The sequence below is a fragment of the Alexandromys fortis genome, unplaced genomic scaffold, assembly GCF_014885135.2.
Source record: "Alexandromys fortis isolate MF-2015 unplaced genomic scaffold, M_Fortis_MF-2015_v1.1 scaffold_155, whole genome shotgun sequence".
In the NCBI taxonomy this organism is placed as follows: domain Eukaryota; kingdom Metazoa; phylum Chordata; class Mammalia; order Rodentia; family Cricetidae; genus Alexandromys; species Alexandromys fortis.
This window is the reverse complement of record NW_026068052.1, coordinates 732209-757698: the sequence shown is the minus strand read 5'-3', so window position 1 is coordinate 757698 and position 25490 is coordinate 732209. Positions and strand designations below refer to the sequence as shown.

The 25490-nt window shown below is 37.7% G+C and overlaps 1 protein-coding gene across 6 annotated transcripts in view; it reads right to left on the bottom strand.

The window, feature by feature from the left end:
• The window catches only part of Tex11 (testis expressed 11), a 290243-nt gene that overhangs the window by 246255 nt on the left and 18498 nt on the right, over positions 1-25490 (bottom strand). For 5 of the 6 annotated variants that reach the window (XR_007588266.1, XM_050119701.1, XM_050119702.1 and 2 more), the window contains exons 3-7: positions 23378-23499; positions 19536-19620; positions 16205-16284; positions 7456-7536; positions 7253-7372 (exon numbers count right to left, since the gene is read on the bottom strand). Coding sequence is in view for 5 of the 6 variants with exons in the window: in XM_050119701.1 (XP_049975658.1) it covers positions 7253-7372; positions 7456-7536; positions 16205-16284; positions 19536-19620; positions 23378-23499 (488 nt within the window). In the remaining variant the exon portion in view is untranslated. Of the gene's footprint in view, positions 1-7252; positions 7373-7455; positions 7537-16204; positions 16285-19535; positions 19621-23377; positions 23502-25490 lie in introns of those variants that run through there. The other variant, XM_050119706.1, reaches the window with a different exon arrangement.

The following is a 25490-nucleotide window of genomic DNA, read 5'->3' as shown; positions in this document are numbered from 1 at the left end:
ACACACACACACACACACACACACACACACACACACACACACACGACTTGTCTCATAGGTTCAGGCCACCTCCACATCTACTGCTGTCCTTGGTGATCACCCTGCAGTCCTGGCATTTAAAATATGCTGGGGTCTTTGCTGCAACTGGGTTGCGCCTTCACCAATGGCCTCTCCTGGCCCCTTTTCAGGGACTCCAACTCTATCGTGTCACACACAGTACCAAACCTCAGCTGCTCTCATGAGACCTGCAATCTGCAACGTGCTTTCAAAACCAATAGCAGTGGGAGATTCTTAAAAATTAACAAACTTGGTTGCTACCTTGAGATGTATCCCTGATCTCTCTGGACCATAGCTCTGAATGCTGACCCTGAGAAAATACTTTCTAGAAGATTTCATCTCAATGATGCTGGGCTCACAGCTGATTTTTCAGTCCAGCTAATGATCACTGACTGGCCCAGTAAATAAAAGGTTTCACTTTGATGGTGCTGAACTCTCATTACTCACAGCTGATCTTTCAGCCCTAGCTGACCAGAAACCATGGGTTCTTAATTCAAGATACCACATTAACAGCCCTGATAGAGCCTTTGAGGGCCTCTCAAACTTCCCTCTAACTCTTCACAAGCCAGGCCTCCATCACAGTCTGCACACTGGAGAGACAGAGATCCCAGTAGCTACTGACTCCACGAAGCTGAATACCATCACAGTCCCAATCTGTTCCTGAAAGCCTGGAAGCTCCCTAGTGTTACTTGAGTGCATGCTGGACAGCTGAAGCTGGAGTCTGATGTGAAAAGCGTGTCTCAGCAGCAGCCAGGAAGAAGACAAGGAAGGCACACATACACTGATTCTAACTTGGACCTCTTTATATCTGGATCACCCACTGCAAGTTCCACCCATTTTGAATGTAGGTCTATCCCGTTCATTCTCTCCAGAAACACCTTCATAGGCAGGCTCAGGTGTGGCTCCTAGGTGATTCTAAATACTGTCAAGTTGCTACTCAAGACCAGCCATCCTCACAATCCTAGCAGAGTACCCTGATCACTACAAATATTGTCTGCTGAATAATTTAATAAATAATAAAGCAATTATCTAACTAGTTCAATGGTAAGTACCTAAAAAATGATAAAGCCTGTTAAATCTCTAAGAAATATCTCATAGGCTATTTGCTGGGCAAGAGAAACCCTATTAACATAATATATACATATTAACATAATATATACTACACAATATAGAGTATTATATATAACCGTATAACAATAATACTAGTAATTTTGATAATGGCCTTTAAAGATATCTTCTGCCAAGACGTTATCAACAAAACTCTTAGGTCCTAATGATGAGGGTGTCTTAGAGTTAGAAGAACAAACAGAATTACCCTTAACTGAATTTGGTGGCATGAGCCTATAATTCTCATTACTAATCATAGCTACTATAAAAAGTTTCAGCTAGCTAAAGATGCCATTTTGAAATCAACATCTAGAACACTGAAGAAATGCTATAAAAACTGAAGGTTTTCTAGAAGCATAGACTCTTAGCACTAAGAAAGCCGTAAGACTCAGAAATCTAACTTAGTATCTAATGAAGGAATCCTTTCTGTAAGACATAATTGTTAGGATGCTCACACCTTTGTTCACAATCTTCTAGTGACAACAGAAATTAGCTATCTTTCAACAAAGCTGCCAGATTATAGGGTTACTATCTAATAAATGTTACTCTTTACACTGCTCTGAAATTGGTCTTCCTGTAGGTTTTATCTCTGGTCTTCATTCTGTTCTGTGGAGTTTGATTGCTCTTTAATATTTCAGTCCTTAGTTCTTAAAACATTCAAAGAAAGGCTGTCATTCCTACTGTCTCGGTTTTTTTCAACACAGACATCATTATATTCTCCAGATATTTTCACATAGTATATTCACTATATTAACCCAATTACTTTTAAAGTGTAATGCCTAGAAATGATCACAATACTTGAAATTTAGTTAAATAATGTAAAATGCCTCCCTAGAGATTATTAAAATAGGCTATGATACAGGCTTTCACTATGTAGGTCAGGCTAGTCTCAAACTCCTGGTCTCAAGTGATCTTTTTTAATTAATTAATTTCTTTTCCCTATCTGCCACAGTTTCCCTCCCTCCTCTCCTCCCAGTCCCTCCCTCAGCCCCTTCTGCTCCCACCCCTAATTCACTCCTCCTCTGTTTCTGTTCAGGGAAGGGCAGGTCTCCTGTGAGTTATCAACAAAACATGGTATATCAAGTTGCAATGAGACAAAGCACCTCCCCTTGTATTAAGGCTGGGCAAGGTGACCTAGTATGAGAAGCAGGGTCCCAAAAGCCAACAAAAGAATCTGAGACTGTCCCTGTTCCCATTGTTAGGCATCCCACAAGAGGACCAAGCTACACAAGTGATGTTAGAGCCTCAGCTCAGAATAACTGTAACTGTGGGAAGGAATCAGTACTCTGGCAGTATTAGTTACTTTCCTCATGGCTGTGATCTAATACTGACAAAAGTAACTTAAGAAAGGAAGGGTTATTTTGGATTACAGTTCAAGGGGAAGTCCACCATAGAAGGAAAAGGCATGGTGTCGGGAATGTGAGGTCACAGTGCATCCACGACCAAAAAGAATGGAGCAATAAATGCTAGTGCTCAACCAACTTCCTGTTTTCTATTCAGAACCAGATCTGAGCTCATGAACTGGGGCTGTCCATATTCATAATGAGTCTTCTTACCACAGATAACCTCACAATCCCTCACAGACATACACAGATCTCTAACCAAATCTAGATTAATCTTTCCCAGACATGCGCAGAGGTTTGTCTCCTAGGTGATTTTAGACACTGTCTAATTGATAATCGATATAAACTGTTACATTGGATACAAATCTTTTTCACATGAACTACAATCAAGCCACATGTACCCCTGTCTCAGTCTAGTATATTAGGCAACTGGCAGTCTTGTACATACATAGTTACTTGCTTAACTGAAATATTGGCTAAGAAATGTCAAGTAACAGTTCAAAGGCATAGAACAAATTGATAAAAGTTAAGGTGTAGAACTGAGCATGGTGGTACACACACAACTCTCACCCAGGAGACTGAGGCAGGAGGATTAGGAGCTCAAGGCTAGTCTTGCCTACATATCCTATTTCAAAAACAATAATAATAATAGTAATAATAATAATAATTGTAAGTCCAAGGCTTGCTAGACTTTATATCAGTATTTTATTAATTGCCTTAAAGTAGTTCACAAAAGATATTAATAATAAAAGATAATACAAAAATTCTGAAGAAGAAATTCATTTATATGATCAATCTCATTTGCAGTGTATAAAGCAAATATAGACAAAAAAATCTAATGGCATTTATATCTTGGGGATAACCAGAAACCATCTAACTGGACTTAAGGCCTCCTCAATAGGAAGGAATTCATACCTGGTACTGTAAAATTAGCTAAGACTAGTAAAATCATGAACCCTAGAGGAAACTTACTACTGTCACTTTCCTACCCCAATAGAATTCCTACCAGCATTAGAAATACTGATCCTTGTACCCACAAATAAGTGTAGGTCTCACCCTCATCAAAGAAGCTTCTTTTTTAAGCAGATGGAAATTATTACAGAAATCCATAACTGGTCAAAATGTAGAGAACAGTAGACCATGGAGTACCCAACCCCAATAAATGCATCTACAATGCAAGCCCTAGAGTTAAGGTTAGGGAACAGCTCAAAAGAGGGGGCAGAAAGAGTGTAAGAGCCAGAAGACTAGGATTTCTACTGGAAGGGGGGATGAAAAGGAAGCTACACTGATGAAATCTCAACATGGTTGCTTAAACAGGACCTGTACAATGACACCACCAGTTGACATACCAGTGCAGATGCAGATGGGGGAAAGCTCCCAGATCCTACCCCTAATGAAAAGCTAGAGGTAATTCATGGCTACTGAGAGAGGGAGAATCAGTCTTCTCCAGAGATGAGCTCCCTGACAAGTTATCCAATCCCTAGTAGTCAGCTGTAAACACACACATATAAACAAGACTAAATGAACTCAGCAAGGTTTGTGTGTGTGTGTGTGTGTGTGTGTGTGATAATTAAAGAAGGAAAGATCAATAGTTCGAGGGGGAGAAACATGGGAAGAACTAGAGGGGAAGAAGAAGGAATAAGGGACAGAAGTGATTTAAATACAGTACTCATGTATGAAATTCTCAAAACAGTTTAAGAAAAAAAAACATTTTGATTCTGGTCTTGGATCTTCAGATAAATAATGCCTCTTCTATGAACTTCAGTTTCATCATTACAAAATAAAACACACCCTGATTTGAATAATGCACAATATATACATATATCAAAACATATTTCCCATAAATTTTGTGACAATTTAAATTTTTAATAGAAAATATAAGAAATATATATGTGCACACCTTTATTCCCAGCACTCAGGAGGCAGAAGCAGACCTCTGTGGGCTAAACTGGTCTACATATTGAGTTTTAGGCCAAACAGGGCTACATACATAGTGAGACACTGCCTCAAAAGACAAAGAAAATATGTATATTTAATATATATAAATGTTTGTATATCAGAATACTTTATATTATGAAGATAGCAATACTCCTCAACATGGTCTATAGATCCAACTCTATCCCAATTGCAATTATAGCTGGCTTCTTTGTACAAAGTGACAATTTAATCCTAAAATTCACACGGAACTATAAGGGACCCAGAATACTCAAAACAATATGAAAAAACTGGGCAACTCATACTTGTTAATTTTAAAACCTACTATATGATTACAATAATCAGGACAGTCTGGTGCTAGTGCAAAGACAGATATATCCAACCAACATAGTAGAATACAGACCAAAAATAAGCCCTCACATTTGTGATCAATTTATTTTTGGCGAAGTTACCAAGATAACAAGGGAAGCAGTTTCTCAACAAGTAGCATTTGAGATAACAGGATAGCCATGTGTACAAGAAAGAATGGTGTTAGATATCTGTCTCATTTTATACCTAGAAATAAATTAAAATAGATCATAGTCATAAATATAATTACTTGAAACAATCAAACTTTCAGATATGGGGAAAATGGAGCTTCCATGCACTGCTAGTGGAAATATAAAATGGCACAGTCACTGTGAAAGATAATCTGGCACTTTCTCAAAAGAGTTGCTAAGTCTAAAATAAGTTACACCTACAATGCTATCCAGCAATTCCAATTCTAGGTATATACCCAAGAGTAATGAAAACATGTAGATACAAAACTCTGCACATGAATGTTCATGATACAATAATGTATAATAACCAAATATTGGGAATGACTCAAATGTCTATCAATGGATGGATGGACAAATAAACAGAGCGTATCTGCAAAGTGAAGCATGGTGTAACATGACTGAACCTTAACAAATTATGCTAAATAAAGACGTTAATCACATTCTCTGTGTCTTGAGCAATCTGCGGGGCCACTGGAAGTGGGACTAGGATTTATCCCCAGTGCATGAACTGGTTTTGGAGCCCATTCCCTATAAGAAAGATACCCTGCTCAGCCTTGATACAGGGGGGGAGGGACTTAATCTTGCCTCAACTTGACATGCCAGGCTTTGTTGGCTTCCCATGGAAGGCCTTACTCTTTCGGAGGAGTGGGGGGGGGGTTGAGCTGGGGGAAGGTGGTGGGAACAGGAGGAGAGGAGGGAGGGGGAACTGTGGTTGGTATGCAAAATAAAAAAAGAACTTTTAAATAATTTTTTTTTTTTAGAATATGAGCAAGGAAGTCAGGACCTCGAGGGGTTGGTCCACCCACAGAGACTGTGTGATTGATCTAATGGGAGTTCACCAAAACCAGCTGGACTGGGACTGAATGAGCATGGAATCAAACTGGACCCTCTGAATGTGGCTGACAATTGGGGCAGACTGAGAAGCCAATGATAATGGCACTGGGATTGGTCTCTATTGCATGTACTGGCTTTTTGGGATCCTAGTCTATTTGGATGCACAGCTTCCTAAGCCTGGATGGAGCGGGGAGGACCTTGGACTTCCCACAGGGCAGGGTTCCCTGCCCTCTCTTAGGACTGGAGGGGAAAGAAGAGGGGGTGAGTGGGGAGCGGGAGGGAAGTGGGAAGAGAGGAAAAAGTGAAAATTTTGAATGATATTATTTATAAAATAATAAAAAATAAAATAAAAAAGAAACGAAAAGAAGTTAATCACAAAGACAACTTACTCTATGTCTCTACTTGCATGAAATGTCCAGAATAGGCAAATTTAGGTTAAAAATTGGTTATAAAAACTGGGATCAGGAGAAATGTGTAGGATGGCTCATCATGGAATAAAATATGTACTAAATTCAGACTGTGATGAGCACTACATGAGTCTATAAATATATAAAAATCACTGACACATTATAAATAGGTAAATTTTATGGTGTAGAAATTATAAGTCAATAAAGATGTTAAAATAATAATAATATATAGAAGGCCTCTTTCATTTCTAGAATTATGGTAGGCAAACATCACAGTTTATATTTGCCAACTAAAAATACACACCTAACTCCATAATGACAAAACAGGGAAACTAATAAAGCAACAAATGATAAAGCACAATTCTGAAGTGTTAACATTTACATAATACCAGCAGACTTTTAAAGTATCAATGAACAACACAGAACAATTATAAATGAGAAGGCACCTTTGAGGCCAACTATTTAGAGCTCACTGTGAATGTAAGAAACTCAAGACTGGCTAGATGTCTCAGTTTGTAAGAGCAACTGTTCTCCAAGCATAAGATCTGAGTTCAAATCCCCAGGACATACTAGGTCAACCAGCCTAGCCCAAACAGCAAGCTTCCAGCCCAGTAAGACACCCTATTTCAAGGGACTAAGGCAGAGAAGATAAAGAAAGACACTTGATGTCTTGCTCCAGCCTCTCTGCATGTGTACACAAAGGCACAGCCTCCCCACACACTCACATGCATGCATCATACATACCACACACCCACATACATGAAAAAGAATAGTTTAAAACAAGACTCTCAGAGACAGCATTTCAAGTAAAAGTTGTCATAAATAGCAGATGTTAAATGGATTGGTTGAAAATTATGCTTAGCTATTATCTTTCTTTTCACTCTCACTCACCCTACACAGACTACAGCCCCCACTAATTAACAACTATTATATCATAATATCCTTAGAAAACCAAGAACTCATATTATCACTTTTACATTTACATATGCAAAATGTCCTGTTATAAGGCCACAGTGTTCATGATACCTACTGACTCAGCTTGAAAAGAAAGTGCGCAGAAGATACCCTTCTCCACTGTGACCTTATGCATGGTCAAGTTGGCCTCAGTGTAGCAACTCCGCATTAATTTGACATATAATTTCTCCAGATCCTGTAAAATAAAACAACACAAGCATGAGACTTAGCATAGATGTTACTAATAACTGCCACAGCTGAAAATCAATTGTAACTTACAGCCATGGCAGCTTGAAAAAATTCATCAGCAATCGGGGCATTTCCAGTATCCAACCATTCTTTTCCTGTTTTTATATTCATCTAGAAAACAGAAGTTAGGAAATAATTTTAAAACTTCACAGCTCTCCCAAATTGGTTGAAAGATAATAGGGAAAAATTATCTTGTATATTGAGACACAATACATAGGGGTAAAAAAAAACAGCAATCAGCACTTACTTCTGTGCTCTGAATTGCAACTTAAGAGAAGTGTTTTTGAGAGAAGCAGCAGGAACAAAAGATTAATGTTTGTGCTGGTGAGTTTTAATGTCAACTTGACACAACCTACAATCACCTGGGAAGAAAGTCTTAATGACAAATTATCAAGATCAGATTGCCCTGCAGATATGTTGTTGGGAGATTCTCTCAACTGTTAACTGATGTAGGAAGACACAGACCATCTTGGGTGCTCTCTTCTCTTAGGTAGGGGATCTTGCACTTCACAAAGCAGGAGAATGCTAGATAAGAGCAAGCAAGCAAGGATGTATATATTCTCTTTGATACTGACTATAGATATAATATGACTTCTTGAGTTCCTGCTGCCTTTCCTTTAACAATGGACTGTGACCTAAAATTGTAAGTCAAATAAATCCTTTCTCCTCTACATTACTTTTTGTCTGGGTATTTCATCACAGCAACAGAAATGAAACTAGAACAATGCCTTGAAAACACCTTCTGAGAAAATATTTTTAATATATTGGATGGTGATTATGAAGTTCGCAAATATTCAATTATTTCAATATTTTTAATAGTTATAATTTATATAAAAAGAAAAGTTCTGAGAACTTAATGCTTCACATAATTGAAAAAAGTTATGAGGGTTGGAGAGATGACCCAGAGGTTAAGACGTTAAGATTGCTCTTCCAGGGGCTGGAGAGATGGCTCAGAGGTTAAGAGCATTGCTTGCTCTTCCAAAGGTCCTGAGTTCAATTCCCAGCAACCACATGGTGGCTCACAACCATCTGTAATGGGGTCTGGTGTCCTCTTCTGGCCTGCAAGCATACACATAGACAGAATGCTGTATACATAATAAATAAATAAATACTTTAAAAAAAAAAAGATTCCTCTTCCAGAGGTCCTGAGTTCAATTCCCAGCAACCATATGGTGGCTTATAACCATCTTAATGAAATCTGGCGCCCTCTTCTGGCATGCAAGCATACATACAGGCAGAACACTATATACATACTAAATAAAATCTTTAAAAACAAAAACAGTAAAAAAAAAGTTATAGGATGAACAATGGACTATGAGACAGCACACACGAGTTCTAGTTTTTAATCACATCTCTAGTATAGTTTTGAATAACTCAATGATTGAATCATTATTTTAAAAAAAATCCTTTACCTGTCAGGCACCCTGGGAAATATTCTCAGTACTGTAACTGATTGTAAGTAATAACTGATATGTAATATGTACAAATGCTGTGGGAGCAAATAAGGACTGAACTGAGATGGAAGCAGGAGCACACGATACAACTATCTCTTCTAGTATAAATCCCCAGAAATGGCAATAAAAGAAAATAAGACATTTTGTGGGGTTGCTGTTTCTTCCCCTCTTCAGAGAATAGTAGTGCATACAATTCTTATGCTGAAAAGAAATAGAGTTTCAGATAGCAGACAACATAGATTAATGTAAAACATCTAGTCTTACTTCATCATCAGTCACTGGCTTCAGGTTTTAGTAAATACTATGACACTGTATTCAAAGAAAACTATCAAGGAGTCTCAAATCAAATATGGACAAGAGTTATCGAACTAATGAGGAAAAACAATACTATGAAAGGATTTCACACTCAACTATAGTTGGAATTTTCTTTGGGGTAGCAGCCAGCTCCCAAAAAAGACACAAACTTGTTAATTATGAATGTTCTGCCTTAGCTTAGGCTTGTCCCACTAGCTCTTATAATTAAATTTAACCTGTTTCCCATCATCTACATTTTCCCTGGGGCTATTTACCTTTCATTCATTCTGTAGCTCTTACTTTCCCGCTTCCTCTGTGTCTGGCTGGCCCCTGGCATCTCCCTGGCATCTCCTTTACTTTCTCCAGTAGCCTAAATTCTTCCTCCTACTTACACTCACTGTCCAAAAGTTCTACCTATACCTCTTCCCTCACTATTGGTCATTCAACTTTTTATTAGACCAATCAGGTACCTTAGGCAGGCAAGGTGAAATAGCAACACATCTTTACAAAGTTAAACAAATATTTCACAACATAAATAAATATAACACATATTTACATAGTTAAACAAATGCAACACATCTTTACATATCTAAACAAATATTCTGCAACACTCAACAAACAGAATACCTAAGGAAGTAGAATTAAAGAAATTCAATAAAAATGCTGAGCAGTGGTGGCACACATACATCTTTAAATCCCAGCACTTGGAAGGCAGAGGCAGGAGGATCTCTGTGAGTTTGAGGCCAGCTTTGTCTACAGAGAGAGTTACAGGAGGGACTCCAAAGTTACACAGAGAAACCTTGTCTCGAAAAACCAAAGAGAGGGAGAGGGAGAGAAAGAGAAAACAAAAAGGAAATAAACTATTTATTCATAGATTTAAATAATAACCCCAGTCAACAGCATGTTCCTGTAAGTTTCCATTTTTTTGAGATTATCAAAGCCCAGAGTGAAAATTACAGGTGACAAAAGTTGAAAGGTTGAAGGGGAAGAGATGTAGAATGGCAAAGGTACTAATAAACTATATTACTAATACACTAATGAAGTGGAAAGTAAAAATCTAATCTTCAAAACCTATGGGGAAAATATTAAACATGTTGTTTAATTTTTAAAAAAATTTCCAGGATAATCAGGACTATATAGTGAGACCCTCTAGAAATATTTTAAAGATAATCATCAGTTAAGCTTTAAATTGTATACTATAGCAAAAATGGAGAAAAGATCAAGGAAAATAACAGAACCTGAAATAACTCCTCATATCTCATGATCTCAAGTAAACAGATAACATAAAAATGATATATCAAGAAGTAGTTGTTTTTATTGTCAAGTTTTTTATTGTTTTTGTGTTGCAGTGCTGGGGCTTGAATACAAAGCCTCACATATACTAAGCATCCATTCTACCATTAAGATTAAATATGAGTTATTAATATAGAAAAAGTGCTACTTCTCAAAACTTCTATGTTGAAGTCCCTACTTCAAGTACCTCAGAGTATGAGTATATTTGAATATAGGGCCTTTAAGAGACGATTATGTTAAATGAGGCTGTAAAGTCTAATCAAGGGCTGCAAGCTCTTTCACTGCCACTCAAGCCTGATGGTCGTGGGTCAATCCTCAGATCCCACATAAAGATGGAAGGGGAGAACTGAATCCACAGCGTTTTTCCTTTGATATTCACACTTGATGTGACATGCACATGCATGCACACATTCACACGCAAGAATAGTCATCATCATCATCATCATAACAATATTAAAGAAAATTGGTGGGGAAGAGCCTAATTAAATCTTACTGTGTCCTTACAAGAAAGAATTTAGATATACAAAGATGTATAAGAAGAAAGGCCGTGCAAGGACAAAAGAAAGAGGAGGAGAACTGAAAATCAAGATAAGGGGACTCAGAAGAAACTAAACATATTGGTCTTGAACTTCTAGCCTCCAGAACTGTGAGAAAATTAATTTCTGTTATTTAAGCCATGCAATTTACAATATTTTGTTATGGAAGCCATAGAAAATCAATACAGTGATAAAAGCATATGATTAAAATATATGGAGATAGATGGGCGTGGTGGTGCAGGCCTTTAATCCTAACACTTAAAGAGATTGAGGCAGACGAATCTATGTGAGTTCAAGGCCAGCCTGGTCTACATAGTGAATTTTAGGACAGCCAGAACTACATAGTAAGACTCTGTCTCAAACCCAGCCACCCACCCCAAAAATGATATATGGAGGTAGCCATGAAAATGGAAACAGAAGTAGTTACAAGTAATGGCCTTAAACTGGCAGTGAGAGATGAGGAAGTAGCTCACTGGAGTGCTTGCCTAGCATGTAGCAGGCCCGGAGTTTAACCCCTAGCACTGCAAGAAAAACTAGCAAAGATACACACAGAAAGTAATTCATCATACAACCCAAAGGACCATCAAGGAACCTCCAATTGAATGTAGAAACATATATAAACCAACTGAATAGTACAGAGGTATTTTTATTTATTTCTTTTATGTTATGCATATAGGTGTTTGGCATGGAAGGAGACCAGAAGGGAGCATCAAGGTACCCTGGAACTGGAGTTATAGCTTGCTGCAAGCTACCATGTGGGTTCTAGGAATCAAACCCCAGTCCTCTGAAAGAGCAGCCAGGGTTGTTAACCACTGAGAAATATCTCCAGCCCCCCAAAACTGGATAATAGTGAGAAATGCCTAGTTATACATAGAAATATATATATATATATTGCTATACACAGGTATATGATTAAATAGGTAAAACCTGAGGTAGAGAAAACTATATATGGAATCTAGTCAGGTGTAGGGGTGCACAACAGTAATCCAAGTACACAGGAGGAGTAACAAATTCAAGGCCAGCCTGGGCTACATAATAAGTTTTTGTCTAAAACAAGGGATATATGTGAAATGTTTCCATTTATTTGCTATATTCCTACCCCAATAAAACAATATTTTGGCCAATGGCATATGCTTACACTTCCAGTATTTGGGAGTCAGAGACAGGAGGATCACTGTAAGTTCAAGATCAGAGCCTACATTAGTGAGTTCCATCCAGGACTACACAGAAAGACACTATATTAAAGACAAGAAAAACAAACAAAACACAAAAACAAACAGTACTGGATATGAAGACACCTTAAGTCCTAGCATTCAAGAGGCCAAGAAAGAATAAAATAAGATAAAATAAAATAAAATACTTAGCAAAGAAATCATCCAGTCAATAAATGGACTGAACAGAAGCGAACTGAACAGAAAATTCTCTTATATTTTGGCTGTGTAACAACTGAGTCATTTCCCCAGTCCAACAGAAAATTCCTAAAAGAAATACTACTCGCCAATGAATATATGAAAGAAAATATTCAGCATCATTATGCATCAGGAAACTAAAAATCAAAATCAGATTGATATTCCATCTCCCCCCCAGTCAGGCTAGCTACCATCAAAGGAACAAATAACGACAAAAATGCTAAAGAGATGCAGAGGGAAGTGTGAGAAGAGCTACTGCACACTGCTAAGGGGAAGGTGTACATTAGTATAATGAATGGAGTTTTCTAAAACAAAAAGTCTAAAATTAGAACAACCAATGGATTCAGCTCTACCACTCAAAGGCAAGTACCCCTAGGAATCTAAGTCAGCATACCACAGAAATATATGTACATCTATGTTTATTACACACTATTCACAACCATCAAGATACAGAGCATAGACATTCATCAACAGATGAATATAAACAAAATGTGAAAAAATACAATAATGAAGTTTATTCAACTATAAAGAACAAAATCAGGTAATTTTCAGAAAAATGAATCATCCTGTTAAGGGAAATAAACCACATTCAGAAAAACAAATACCACATAGTTTCTTTCATATATAGAATCAATCAATCTCTCTCTCTCTCTCTCTCTCTCTCTCTCTCTCTCTCTCTCTCTTCACATGTGTGCATGCGTGCACACACACACATACACACTATGAAAGTAGAAAAGAGATCATTTGGGAGAGGAAGGGAAATAAAGGGAGGGCAAAAAGAAGTCAAGAGAACATAATAGGGAGGCTAGTATAAGCAAAGCACAAGTATATATGTGTATCAAATTGATGAGACCCTTATTTAGTTACATATACTAACTGAAAATTCAATAAATGCTTTAAAAATTAAAAAGAAAAAGAAGAGTGACCATGAACTAATTATTCTATTTAGTATTAATCAGAGGAATTGGAGTACCATCTTAATTGATTTTTCTGAATGCTTGATCTTTATTGTTTTAGGGCTTAGGTTTCTCTTATATTGCCTTGCATAGCTAAGAAACTGTATTTGAACCCCTACAGGTGTGCACTACTATGCCAAGCTCCTATGCTGTTTTTAAATAATAATAATGAAAGAGGACTTTCTGCTCCATCTATGACTGAATATTTTAAACCAGTCTTCCCACGGAACACAGCATTTTATAAAAGCTGCACAAAACACTGGTGACTGCAATATTTGAAAAAGGAGAAACACAAAAAGTAAACCCCCACATTCAACATAGTTTTATCCCATAACATATGACAGATGTTCATTTATATACTATTAGCATACTTACCTATTTGTAGTTCACAAAGCACCTCTCATAAAACTATAATTTAACCCTATAGCATTGTACACTAAATATTATTAACCTCATTTTACAAATGAGAAAACAAATCTTTCAAAGTAAGATAGCAAGTCACAGGGCGAGAATTCAAACCTAGGTCTTCACACTTCACATGTTATATTCTTGCTGGGTATGTAAGCCGATAGGCTGGCCCAGCTACTCAGGAGACTGCTGCAAGAGGATTGTTTGAGACAAGGAGTTTGAAATTAGCCTGGGCAATAGAGTGAGACTCTTGCCTCAAAAGTAAATGAATAAATAAGTGTCATACCTTTAATGCCAGTACCAGAGAGGTAGAGGTAAAGGGAGGAGTACCTCTCTGAGTTCAAGACCAGCTTGGTCTAGGTAACAAATTCCAAGACAGTCAGGACTACGTAGTGAGCTCTTGTCTCAAAACATAAAGTAGGGCCAAAGAGATGGTCTGTGATTAAGAGCACTTGTAGCTCTTCAGAGGACCCAGGTTGAATTCCAAGTACCCATAATATAATTCATAACAATCTGTAACTCTAGTTCCAGGGGATATGATGCCCTCTTCTGGTTTCCAAGTCACACAAATGGTGCAGGCAAAATACTCAAACATAAATTCTTTAAGTAAATAAGTAATAAATAGGTAAATAAATAAGCAAGCAAGCCAAGCATGATGGCACACATCTTTAATCTCAGCACCGTGGGAGGCTCAGGCAGAAGGATCATGAGTTCCAAGTCAGCCTGGGGGCTATGGTTTGAATATGAAATGTTCTCCACAGGCCCTTGTCTTGAGACTTAGCCTTCAGTTGGTGGCACTACTGGAAACTTCAGTGAGTCAGACCTGGCTGGAGAAGTCAGGCACCTGAGAATAGGTCCTTAAGGCCACCTTGTCTCTGACTGCTTCCATTTTGAGGGAAAAATATTCAGACATGGTCTTGATACGTAGCCCTCCCTAATCAGTCTGGTAGTCACTGTATAGTTTGAAATGGCCTCTAACTTTTATCAATCCTCCTGACTCAGTCCTCAAAATGCTGAGATTGCAGGCATGTGCCACTCTGCCTAGCTTTCTTCCTGCCTTTTCTTTGCTTTCTGGCTAGCATGATGTGAAATGCTCTGCTTTCCCACATGCATTCTGCTATAACAGACTGACACCTCTGAAACCATGAGCCAAAAGAGACCCTTCCTCCCCCATGGTGTTTCTATCACAGTATTTTGTCACAGCAATTAGAAAGCCAGCTAAAATATAATGAGACCCTGTCTCAAATAACCAAAACAAATCAACCAATCCTGAACTCCTTTAGTTGCTGAACAGTTTAAATTTTTCATGAGAAAAAAACTTGTGTTTTGCTTTTTGAGACAGGGTCTCATTATATAGCCCAGTCTGATGTAAAACTCTCTAAAGCCCAGGCTGACTTCAAATTTGAGATCCTCTTGCCCTAGCTTCCTAAGTACTGCAATTACAAGTATGTGCTACCATACCTGGCCTAGAAAAAAATCTTTTTTTTTAAATATTTATTTACTATTATGTATACAATATTCTGTCTGTGTGTATGCCCGCAGGCCACAAGAGGGCACCAGACCCCATTACAGATGGTTGTGAGCCACCATGTGGTTGCTGGGAATTGAACTCAGGACCTTTGGAAGAACAGGCAATGCTCTTAACCTCTGAGCCATCTCTCCAGCCCCGAAAAAAATCTTTTAAGATGAAATACCATCATCCTCTTATGTGGAAAACTGTTACTCTATCAACTTGGAGGTAATAAATGTATAAAAGAATTCATAAAGGACCGCGAGGGGTGCACCCATACATTGAGACAAGGGGGATGTTCTATCGGGAACTCACCAAGGCTAGCTGGCCTGGGTCTGAAAAAGTCAGGGTTAAAACCAGTCGCGCTGAACATAGTGGACAATGAGGACTACTGAGACCTCAAGAACAATGGCAATGGGTTTTTGATCCTACTGTACCTATTGGTTTCGTGGGAGCCTAGGCAGTTTCGTGGATGCTCACCTTACTAGACCTGGATGGAGGTGAGTGGCCCTTGGACTTCCCACAGGGCAGGGAACCCTGATTGCTCTTTGGGCTGACGAGGGAGGGGGACTTGATTGGGGGAGGGGGAGGGAAAGGGGAGGCGGCGGTGGGGAAGAGACAGAAACATTTAATAAATAAATAAATATAGCTAGAAATATGCCTAAGCTATTGGCCAAACAATATTGCAATTAAAAAAATTCATAAATATAGAAGTATACTTTCAATATTCTCTTCATTGAAGCATTCTATTAACTACAGTACTTCTGAGATCTAAAACTGTACTAGATATACTAACAATAAAAGGAACATGGATAATACTAAAGGATTCTTCCAGTTTATACTAACTTCAATTATTTTCATACAAGTAACCACTATGTCATTTCATTTTACTTCGGATCTTCAATGAATCAGGGCTTACCCATATCTGTCTTTGAAGAGCTTCTTCTGAAGAAATTAAGATTCCATACCTATATACCAGCTTGCAAGCAGCATAACATACTGCAAAAGAGTAATTAGATATCCATTAAATACAAAGCACACAATCTATCTATATGTGTGTGTATACACACACATAAATACACACAAAATTAGCAATGATTAAAGTGAAGCCAGTTTTATCATTAAAAAAAAGAGAAGTTGGCAGGGAGGTGGTGGCACATACTTTTCATCCCAGCACTCGGGTGGCAGAGGCAGGTGGATCTCTGTGAATTTGAGGCCAGCCTGGTCTACAGAGCTAGTTCCCACGGGCTCTAAAGCCACACAAAGAAACCTTGTCTTGAAAAAAACAAAACGAAACCAAAAAAAGGAAAGAAAGAAGTTGGGTTTTATTTGTTTTTTGGGTTTTTTTTTTTTTTTGCAGAGTTTTGTTGTAGATTTTGTTTAGTCTGCATTTTTGTTGTTGTTTGAGACAGGGTCTCATATAGCCCAGGCTGGCCTCTAATTCACTATGTAGCTGAGGATAGCTTTGAACTCCAAAACATTCAGCCTTCATCTCATAAAAGATAGGATTACAGACATGGGCTACCACATTCAGAATTGTTTTTTCTTTAAAATTTTTTCAAACAATATATTTTGATCATACTTTTCCCTTCCCCCAACTCCTTCCAGATGCTTTCCACCTCCCTACCCGCCCAACTTCATGCTCTCTCTCTCAAAATATGAAAATTAAAACAAATAAAAAAACCCATTAAGACAAAAATACTAAAACAAAACAAAAAACACATGAAGTCTACTTTGTGTTATATCCAGCTTTTTGTTTTATCTTCTGTTTTACTTTTTCCCATGCTGAGGTTCAAACATTCACCTAGTAAGTAGATACGTGGGGGTTTGTGCATTTTTCTAATTCTAAGGTTTAAAAACTCACACATTAAGTAACTGTTACAGCACAGAGCTACACTCCTGGGCCCAAAATAAGACATTTTAAAGCCTATTTAAAAATCAGTTTTCAAAAGCAAATGACCTAAAGCTTATCAAATGAATTGCTTGCTTACTAATTCCAGTCACATGTACACACAATTATATATTATAATATTTATCACTCTAACATTTTAATTTCTATAGGAGTTAAATCCTAAATCCTCATTGAGGATACCTGATTCCACATAATGCTCATGAATCATGCTGACAAAATTCTTCTCAGTAAAGCTGCAATCTATAGCTTCATCATTTGACAAGTTTCTGGATATGAGGACAGTTTTACATTTTCTTCTAAATCTGAAACTCTCTAAATACATATTTTCTTAGATGAAATAAAAGTTCTTGAAGCATAATTCATAAAATACAGGTGCCCTTATTATATAGTTCACTGTCACTAAAAAATTGAAAGTCTGCATGAATGCAACTTGTTCATATCTGACTTATCATGAAACATAGGCAAGTTTTTAAAAATGAGTTTATATACCACTGAACTAGTTACCTTTTTCTTTTGAGATAGTCTCATGTAGCCCAGGATAGCCTCAAACTTACTATGGACCCAAGAGTGACCTTGACCTTCTGATCCTCTGAGTCCTCAGATTACAGGCATGCACAACTGCCTGGTTTATGTAGTGCTGGGAACGGAACCCAGGATTCCATACATGCTGGAGGACAAGTACTCTTCCAGCTGAAGTACATACCCAGTCAACTTTATGCCAGATCTCAGTAATCATTCTGTTCTTGCTGGTACCATTTCTAATACAATAAATGTCCCACTGTAAAAAAATTTAATTTCCCAGCTAAAATTATAGGATTACTGAAGTGGTCATATTTTTATCGATTATAATGAAATCTCATAAAGTTTCTTTTCTTCTTCTGACAAATATTTTGGTAAAATATTTCTAATTGGTAAATAATTCTAATTTCCATTTTTGAAATGTTTTGGAAAATGTTTCCTTTTTGTTAATGTTTATTAAGTCTTTAGTTATTTTCGAGAGCCAAAAGTTCAATACTCCTCCTCTTAAAGTTATCTTCAATACCATCTCCAAATTTTTCTTCATTCTACCTTCAAACATACTTCATCCCTACCTCAAAAAATAACTTTATTGTGTTTCAAACCTGTATCCTATTTCTCCTTTTCCTTTCACTGCCAAACTTCCTAAAAATTTTTAAATCTTTATGTACATAAGTATTTGTCTGTGCACCACATGCATGCCTGGTGCTCAAGAAGGCCAGAAGAAGGTGTCAGGTCTCCTGGAACCGGAGTGACAGATGGTTGTGAGCCACCATATGGGTGCTGAAAATCAAACCCAGGTTCTCTAGAAGAGCAGCCAGTGCTCTTAACCACTGGACTATCTCTCCAGCTACCAAACTTCTTAAAATGAATAATCTATCTGCCTTTGTTTTCTTGCCATTATTAAAGAAAAATGTTTCCCAACGTTACAACTTTATACATGAAGCCTTCAATTCCAAACATTACACACATACACACAAATAAAATTTACAAAACCAGCAACTGTCAGCAAAGTTAAACCTTAATTGTTTTAGCTAAAGTAACTAAATCTTTACCAAACACTAAAGCATTCAAAAAGATGTTTGACTTGGGTTTTCTGTTTGTTTGCTTGTTTTACTATTCTCATTTTTTTGCTCTTACAAATAGAAATTATTTCTACGGTTTTTCTTAGTAGTTCACCACTATGTTTATTGGCTTACATCATGAGGAAATGTTTTTTTTAATTTTTTAAAAATCAAGAGGCTAGAGAGATGGCTTAGTAGTTAGAAGTTCTAACTACTCTTCCAGAGGACCTGAGTTCAATACCCAGCACCCACATGGTGGCTCACAGCCGTCTGTAACTCAGGCATGTGGTATGCAAGTATATATGCAGGCAAAACACCAATACATGTAAGTACATAAAAATTTTAAAATCTAAATCCCTCACATGGCAACGTCTTTCATTCTAATATTAGCAGAGAGGGGAAACTATTTGAAAGTCCTTTAGAATCCGGAAGATTTTGACTGTGTCTTCCCAGTGACCTGTGTTCTTTCATATTCCCTCTAGTTTTTCTTTTCCCACCTTTTGATCATTGTTGTTTATCTCTAGACTATCTTGTAGTGGTACCTTAAAACTTGTATTAACAAAGAGATACCTCTGAAAAATCATAAACAGTGGGAAGCTATTTGCTTGGGAAACAGAAACCAGTGCTTTCAAACAATTTGTCTGTCCCTTAACAAAATAATCCCTATCTAATAACTGGTCAAAACAGTCAAACTTCAGGAATATTACCCAGTATCTAGTAAGACTATTTTCATAATGGGTCACAAAATGTGTACATACATTTAGCTGTCTGGCTTTCACTCACAGACAATTCTATTTTCCTAGTAACTGTCCAATTCCACAGGTTCACTGCAGTTTCTTCAATCTAGACAAAGGGAAACATTTCTTTAGCCAGTTAAGATACTTACCACCATCAATAATAGATTCTTTCTTGTATGTTGAATGCCTGTATAGGTATTGTGGGTCATTCCCTGATCCTCCAAATATAATCTCAATCAACCTCACTTCACAAAAATCTTAGCATCTCTTAATAGAAATTATTTTGCCCCCTGAACACACAATTTGTGTTTTCCTATTTATGTGTCTTTGAGTGTAGGTTTCCAGACAGGGTTTCTCTGTGTAGCCCTGACTGTCCTGGAACTCACCATGTAGATCAGGCTTGCCTGCCTCCACCACACCCAGCCTATTTATGTGTCTTTATTCATAATGTTCACTTTAACCTGAATTATACCCCTTCCCTTTGTCCTTATGTAAATAAAACCCATTTGAGTCTTAGAAGCAACATCCACAAAACTTTCAGTAGTCACTACATGCTTCCCTAGATTTAATCCCCAGTTCTGAAAGGAAAAAAAAATTGGAGAATAGTTTGGTTTCTGGGAAGCAACCTCAGAGGCAGTAACTGAGCTTGGATGTTACTACTATCTGAGACCAATATAGCATAGCCCTGACTTAAATCGTCCAAGGGATGATGTTGAATAATGATAGAATCTACATACCATTCATTACTTTACGACAAATAGATTGAGAGTAACTGACTAAGGAGAAAAAGGCAAATACACACACACTATAAATAGCAATGGTGGTATAAGTTTTTATTCCTTACTAGGATGGAAGCCAAGAGTATACAGGACAAGATGCTTATTTACCACTGCAGTATAACTTCAGCTCTATATTTCACTGTCTTTTTCCAGAATTACCTTTCTCATCTACACCTCTACCTTATTTTCTGATGAGATTCCATTCAGAAAGACAGATAATTTAGCACAGGTATCATTTTACTTTACTATTCTGGGGCAAATTCTCAGGGTCACCTTCATTCCTCTCACATAGTTTAATCATGCCATCACTGACTGAATGACGACTTTCATATGAAGTATTACTGATTTATGTCACCAACAACATGTGAAGCTAGACTCTAAATGTTAAGAGTAGGAGTGAACATTGATATAAAAGTTCTTAAGAACTATCTTTTGGCAGTTTTGGAAAGTTGTCATATAATTACTCTTCTAAGACTCTATTCTAAGAAAATAGTACAAGTGGGTAAACAATCTTTGCACTTAATAATGCTCCTTTTATCACTGTGATAGAGGAAATGTGAACCAATGTAAACATTTGATAATAAAGAAATACATAAATGAATTATGACAAATTCCCTTGAAAGGATATGATTCTGCCATTTAAAATAGTAGTCATAGACAGTGAGATGGATCTTGTCACACAAGCTTGACAACCTGAGTTCAATCCCTGGAACTCACATTAAAGTGACAGGAAAGAACTGGATCCACATGTGTGCTCCCAACACACACATAGTCACATACACGGAATACAAATTAAAAATAAAATAGTGGCCGCTGAGCATTGTGGCACACGCCTTCAATGCCAGCAGTTGGGAGGTAAAAGCAGGTGGATCTCTGTGAGTTTGGGGCCAGCCTGATCTACAGAGCAAGTTACAGGACAGTCAATGATACACAGAAAAACCCTGTCTCAAAAAAAAAATCCAAAATTAAAAAATAAGAATAAAAGAAACAGAGTTAAGAAAACACGTAAGGATGGAAAAATACCTAGAACCATTCACTGAAATAAATTCTAAATGAATCAACAATCTTTTATCATTTTACATACCAATCCCAGTTCCCACTCTCTCCCCTCCTCCCATTCCCTCTACCTAACCGCCCCATCCACTCCTCAGAGAGGGTAAGGCACATGTAATCTTTAAAAAAAAAAGATAGCCGGGCGATGGTGGCGCATGCCTTTAATCCCAGCACTAGGGAGGCAGAGGCAGGCGGATCTCTGTGAGTTCAAGACCAGCCTGGTCTACAAGAGCTAGTTCCAGGACAGGCTCCAAAGCCACAGAGAAACCCTGTCTCAAAAAAAAATGAAAAAAAAAAGATAAAAGATTACTTAGGCTGGTGGTGGTGCATGCCTTTAATCCCAGCACTCGGGAGGCTGAGGTAGGTGGATCTCTGTGAGTTCGAGGCCAGCCTAGTCTACAAGAGCTAGTTCCAGGACAAGCTCCAAAGTCACAGAGAAACCCTGTCTTGAAAAAAAGAGAAAATGGAGAGATGACTCATTGGTTAAGAGTACTGGCAGCTCTTCCAGAGGTCCTGAGTTCAATTCCCAGCAATCACATGGTGACTCACAACCATCTGTAATGAGATCTGGTGCCCTCCTCTGGCATGCGGGCACACATGGAGGCAGAATGTTGTATACATAATAAATAAATAAATAAATAAATAAATAAATAAATAAATAAATAAGTTTCACTGACAGAATCAAGATACATAGGCAAGAATATTCCACACTAAAAAAAAATTTACTTCTTGTTCTTCCAGAGGACCAAAATTCAGCTTCCAGTTGGGCAGACTCACAGTTACCTGTAACTCTAGCTCCTGGAGCATCCAATGCCTCTGGCCTCCATAGGTATCTGCCCTCACAAGCACATACCCACACACACATAATTAAAAATAATAATAAATCTTAAATTTTTATTTATTTTGTATGGTAGGGAACACATATGCAGGTTTGGTGTAGGAGTTCCTTCTGTTTGTGTGTTGCTTTCATTGCTTAATTAATAAAGAAACTGCTTGACCTGATAGGACAAAACTTAGGTAGGCTGAGAAGACAGAACTGAATTCTGGGAGGAAGAAAGCAGAGTCAGAGAGCTTCCATGGAGCTGCCAGGTCAGACATGCTGAATCTTTCCCAGTAAGCCATGACCTCATGGTGACATACAGAATTAGAAATGGGTTAAATCAAGATGTGAGAGTTAGCCAATAAGAGGCTAGAGCTAATAGGCCAGGCTGTGTTTAAATAAATACAGTTTCTGTGTGATTATTTTGGGTGTAAGAAAGCCGGGCAGCTGGGAGGACAAGCAACCTGATCCTCCTATTACACAGGTTCGAGGACAACTTATGGAAATTGATTTTCTCCATCCACCATGTGAACCTTAGGAATCAAACTTAGGTTGTCTGGCTTGGCAAGAGATACTTTACCCGCTAAGCCATCTGACTGGCCCTAAAACTCTTACAGGAAAATACAGGAATAGGTGCTAGAGAGCTGTACAACAATGAGGACCTGAGCTCAGAGCTTCAATCACCCACATAAAATCCAGACATGGTGGTGCACACCTAGGGTGCTAGCACTGGGAAGGCAGAAACAGAAGGCTCACTAGGGCCTGCTGGCCAGCTAGTCTTGGCCAGTCAGTGAACTCCAGGTTCAGTATGAGACCCTGTCTTTAAAAAGGGTGTGTGGCCCGCTGGGCGATGGTGGCGCGCACCTTTAATCCCAGCACTCGGGAGGCAGAGGCAGGCAAATCTCTGTGAGTTCGAGACCAGCCTGGTCTACAGAGTGAGTTCCAGGACAGGCTCTAAATATACAGAGAAACCCTGTCTCGAAAAACCATAAAAAAAAAAAAGAAATCCTAAAAAGGGTGTGTGGTTAAGAGCATATACTAATGTTGCAGAAGACCTGAGCATAGCTCCAGGGGATCTGAAGACTCTGGCCTCCACAGGCACTCATGCGCATACACAAACCCACATGCACACAACTGTACATAATTAAAAATAAAACTTTAAACAAACTTATCACCAAAAGATTACCATAAAAAAATAATTTTTTACCAACCTGAATACTCTGTATTTCAGCCAGAGACTCACTGTTGACATTTGGTATGTTCACGAAGACTCTGTCAATTATTTCACGCAGTCTCCGTGAATTACCACTTATGATCAGGGTTCTAACAACTTCTGAAATAACAATGAGTAATAAATGTGTTACAAACTTATCACAATTAAAGTTAGCAAAGCATTGTAAAACTTGTTCCTAGATCTTTGGCCAAATAAATACAACGCTAAGGAACTTGAAATTATCCTAAAAGTAGAAACTGAAAATAAAATTTCTTTTAGCTAAAGATAGGGTACAGAAAAAAAAAGTCGGGTAATCCACATAGACATTCTTGAAAATGGATGTTTTAGAACCCAGGCAAATGTGCTAGAGCCCAGGCAGAAGAACCATTGACTAGAAAAACATCTGGATCCACTGATGGAGGGGGCAGGAATCAACTGTGTCTCCAGGAACTCTCACACCTTGGTAGAGTTTTTAAAACACTTAGGAAAGATTCTTGGGGGGGAGGGAAGATTCCATCCAAGAGTGTTGAGAAACCTCATAATGAACTAGATTCAACAGGAATGAGTTGATATTACATGTACTTTTGGTGTTAGTTCTTACTTAATGATTACAATGAAATTGCTCTCAATTCCTCTCATTGTTAGGGAAAACTTTGTGAAGGGCATTTTATTTAATCAACTTAAGAGGTGCTTAAAATGAAAAGAAGATAGTCTTCACTGAAATTAACTTGAACTTGGTTATCACTACTCATTCTCAGAAAGTGAAATATATTGACCCCACAAAATGTAATGCTATTATAAAGTTAAAAATACTATAAAATAGACATTAACAATGTCTTGCAACTTTTAAAATGTAGAAATTAAGGAGGGTAGATATATATTTTGCAAAACTGAAATATTTATTATTACTTGCAAGAATTAGTAAAACATTAATTTATGTTGGCTCTGAAGTATTGGCCTTGCTTTGTAATAAAAGAAATGACATATCCAATTAGAGACAACATTATCCAGTTACTGAGTCTGTATAGATGATGTCACTATTTTCTAAACAATCTGCGCACCAGATCCTCCCTATAGCTGAATCTTACTAAGTTATGGAATTCATTAAAACAAGACCATGATGTCGAGTCAAAATTGATACCTTTCATATTACCAAAATTGAGGAATTTTTCCAAACTCATGTAACAAAGTTTTCATATGATACATCTTTTCCTTTAACATTTCTGACCATCATACAAAATGTAAAAAATGGAGACCAGCCTGGTCTACAACAGCTAGTTCCAGGACAGGCTCCAAAACCACAGAGAAACCCTGTCTCGAAAAAACATTAAAAAAAAAAGTGAAAATGCAAAAAATATTATTATTTATAAAAATACTATAAACGTATCTTCGAACAGTGCTAAACAGATGTATATCTGAAGGGGTGTATGTGCATGTTGGGATTCAGGGCCTCATACATGTTAGGCAAGTGCTATAACACTAATCTATACTTCCAAATTCAATGAACAGATCTTTAATCTGCTACAATAAATTATCATTTTCACCTAAATGTTAGAAAGTGGATTTAAATAAAGTGTCAAAGCAAATTATGCTCAAATATTTCTATAGCACATGGAATCTTTAGTATCCATTTGTGTTGGCTAGTTATATGTCAGCTTGACCCACATTAGAGTTATCTGAAAGAAAGGTACCTCAATTGAGAAAATGCCTCCATAACAGCTGGCTGTATGGCATTTTCTTAATTAATGATTAATGGAGAAGTGTCCAGTCCATTGTGGGCGGTGCCATACTTGGGCTGGTAGTCCTGAGTTCTATAAGAAAGTTGGCTAAGGCCAGGCAGTGGTGATGAATGCCTTTAATCCCAGCACTTGGGAGGCAGAGGCAGGTGGATCTCTGTGAGTTTGAGGTCAGGGAGGCAGAGGCAGATGGATCTCTGTGAGGTCGCAGCCAGCCTTGTATACAGAATGAGTTCCAGGACAGACAGGACTGTTTCACAAAGGAAATCCTGTCTCAAAAAAAGAAAGAAAGAAAGAAAGAAAGAAAGAAAGAAAGAAAGAAAGAAAGAAAGAAAGAAAGAAAGAAAGAAAGAAAGGAGAAGAGAGAAAGAGAAG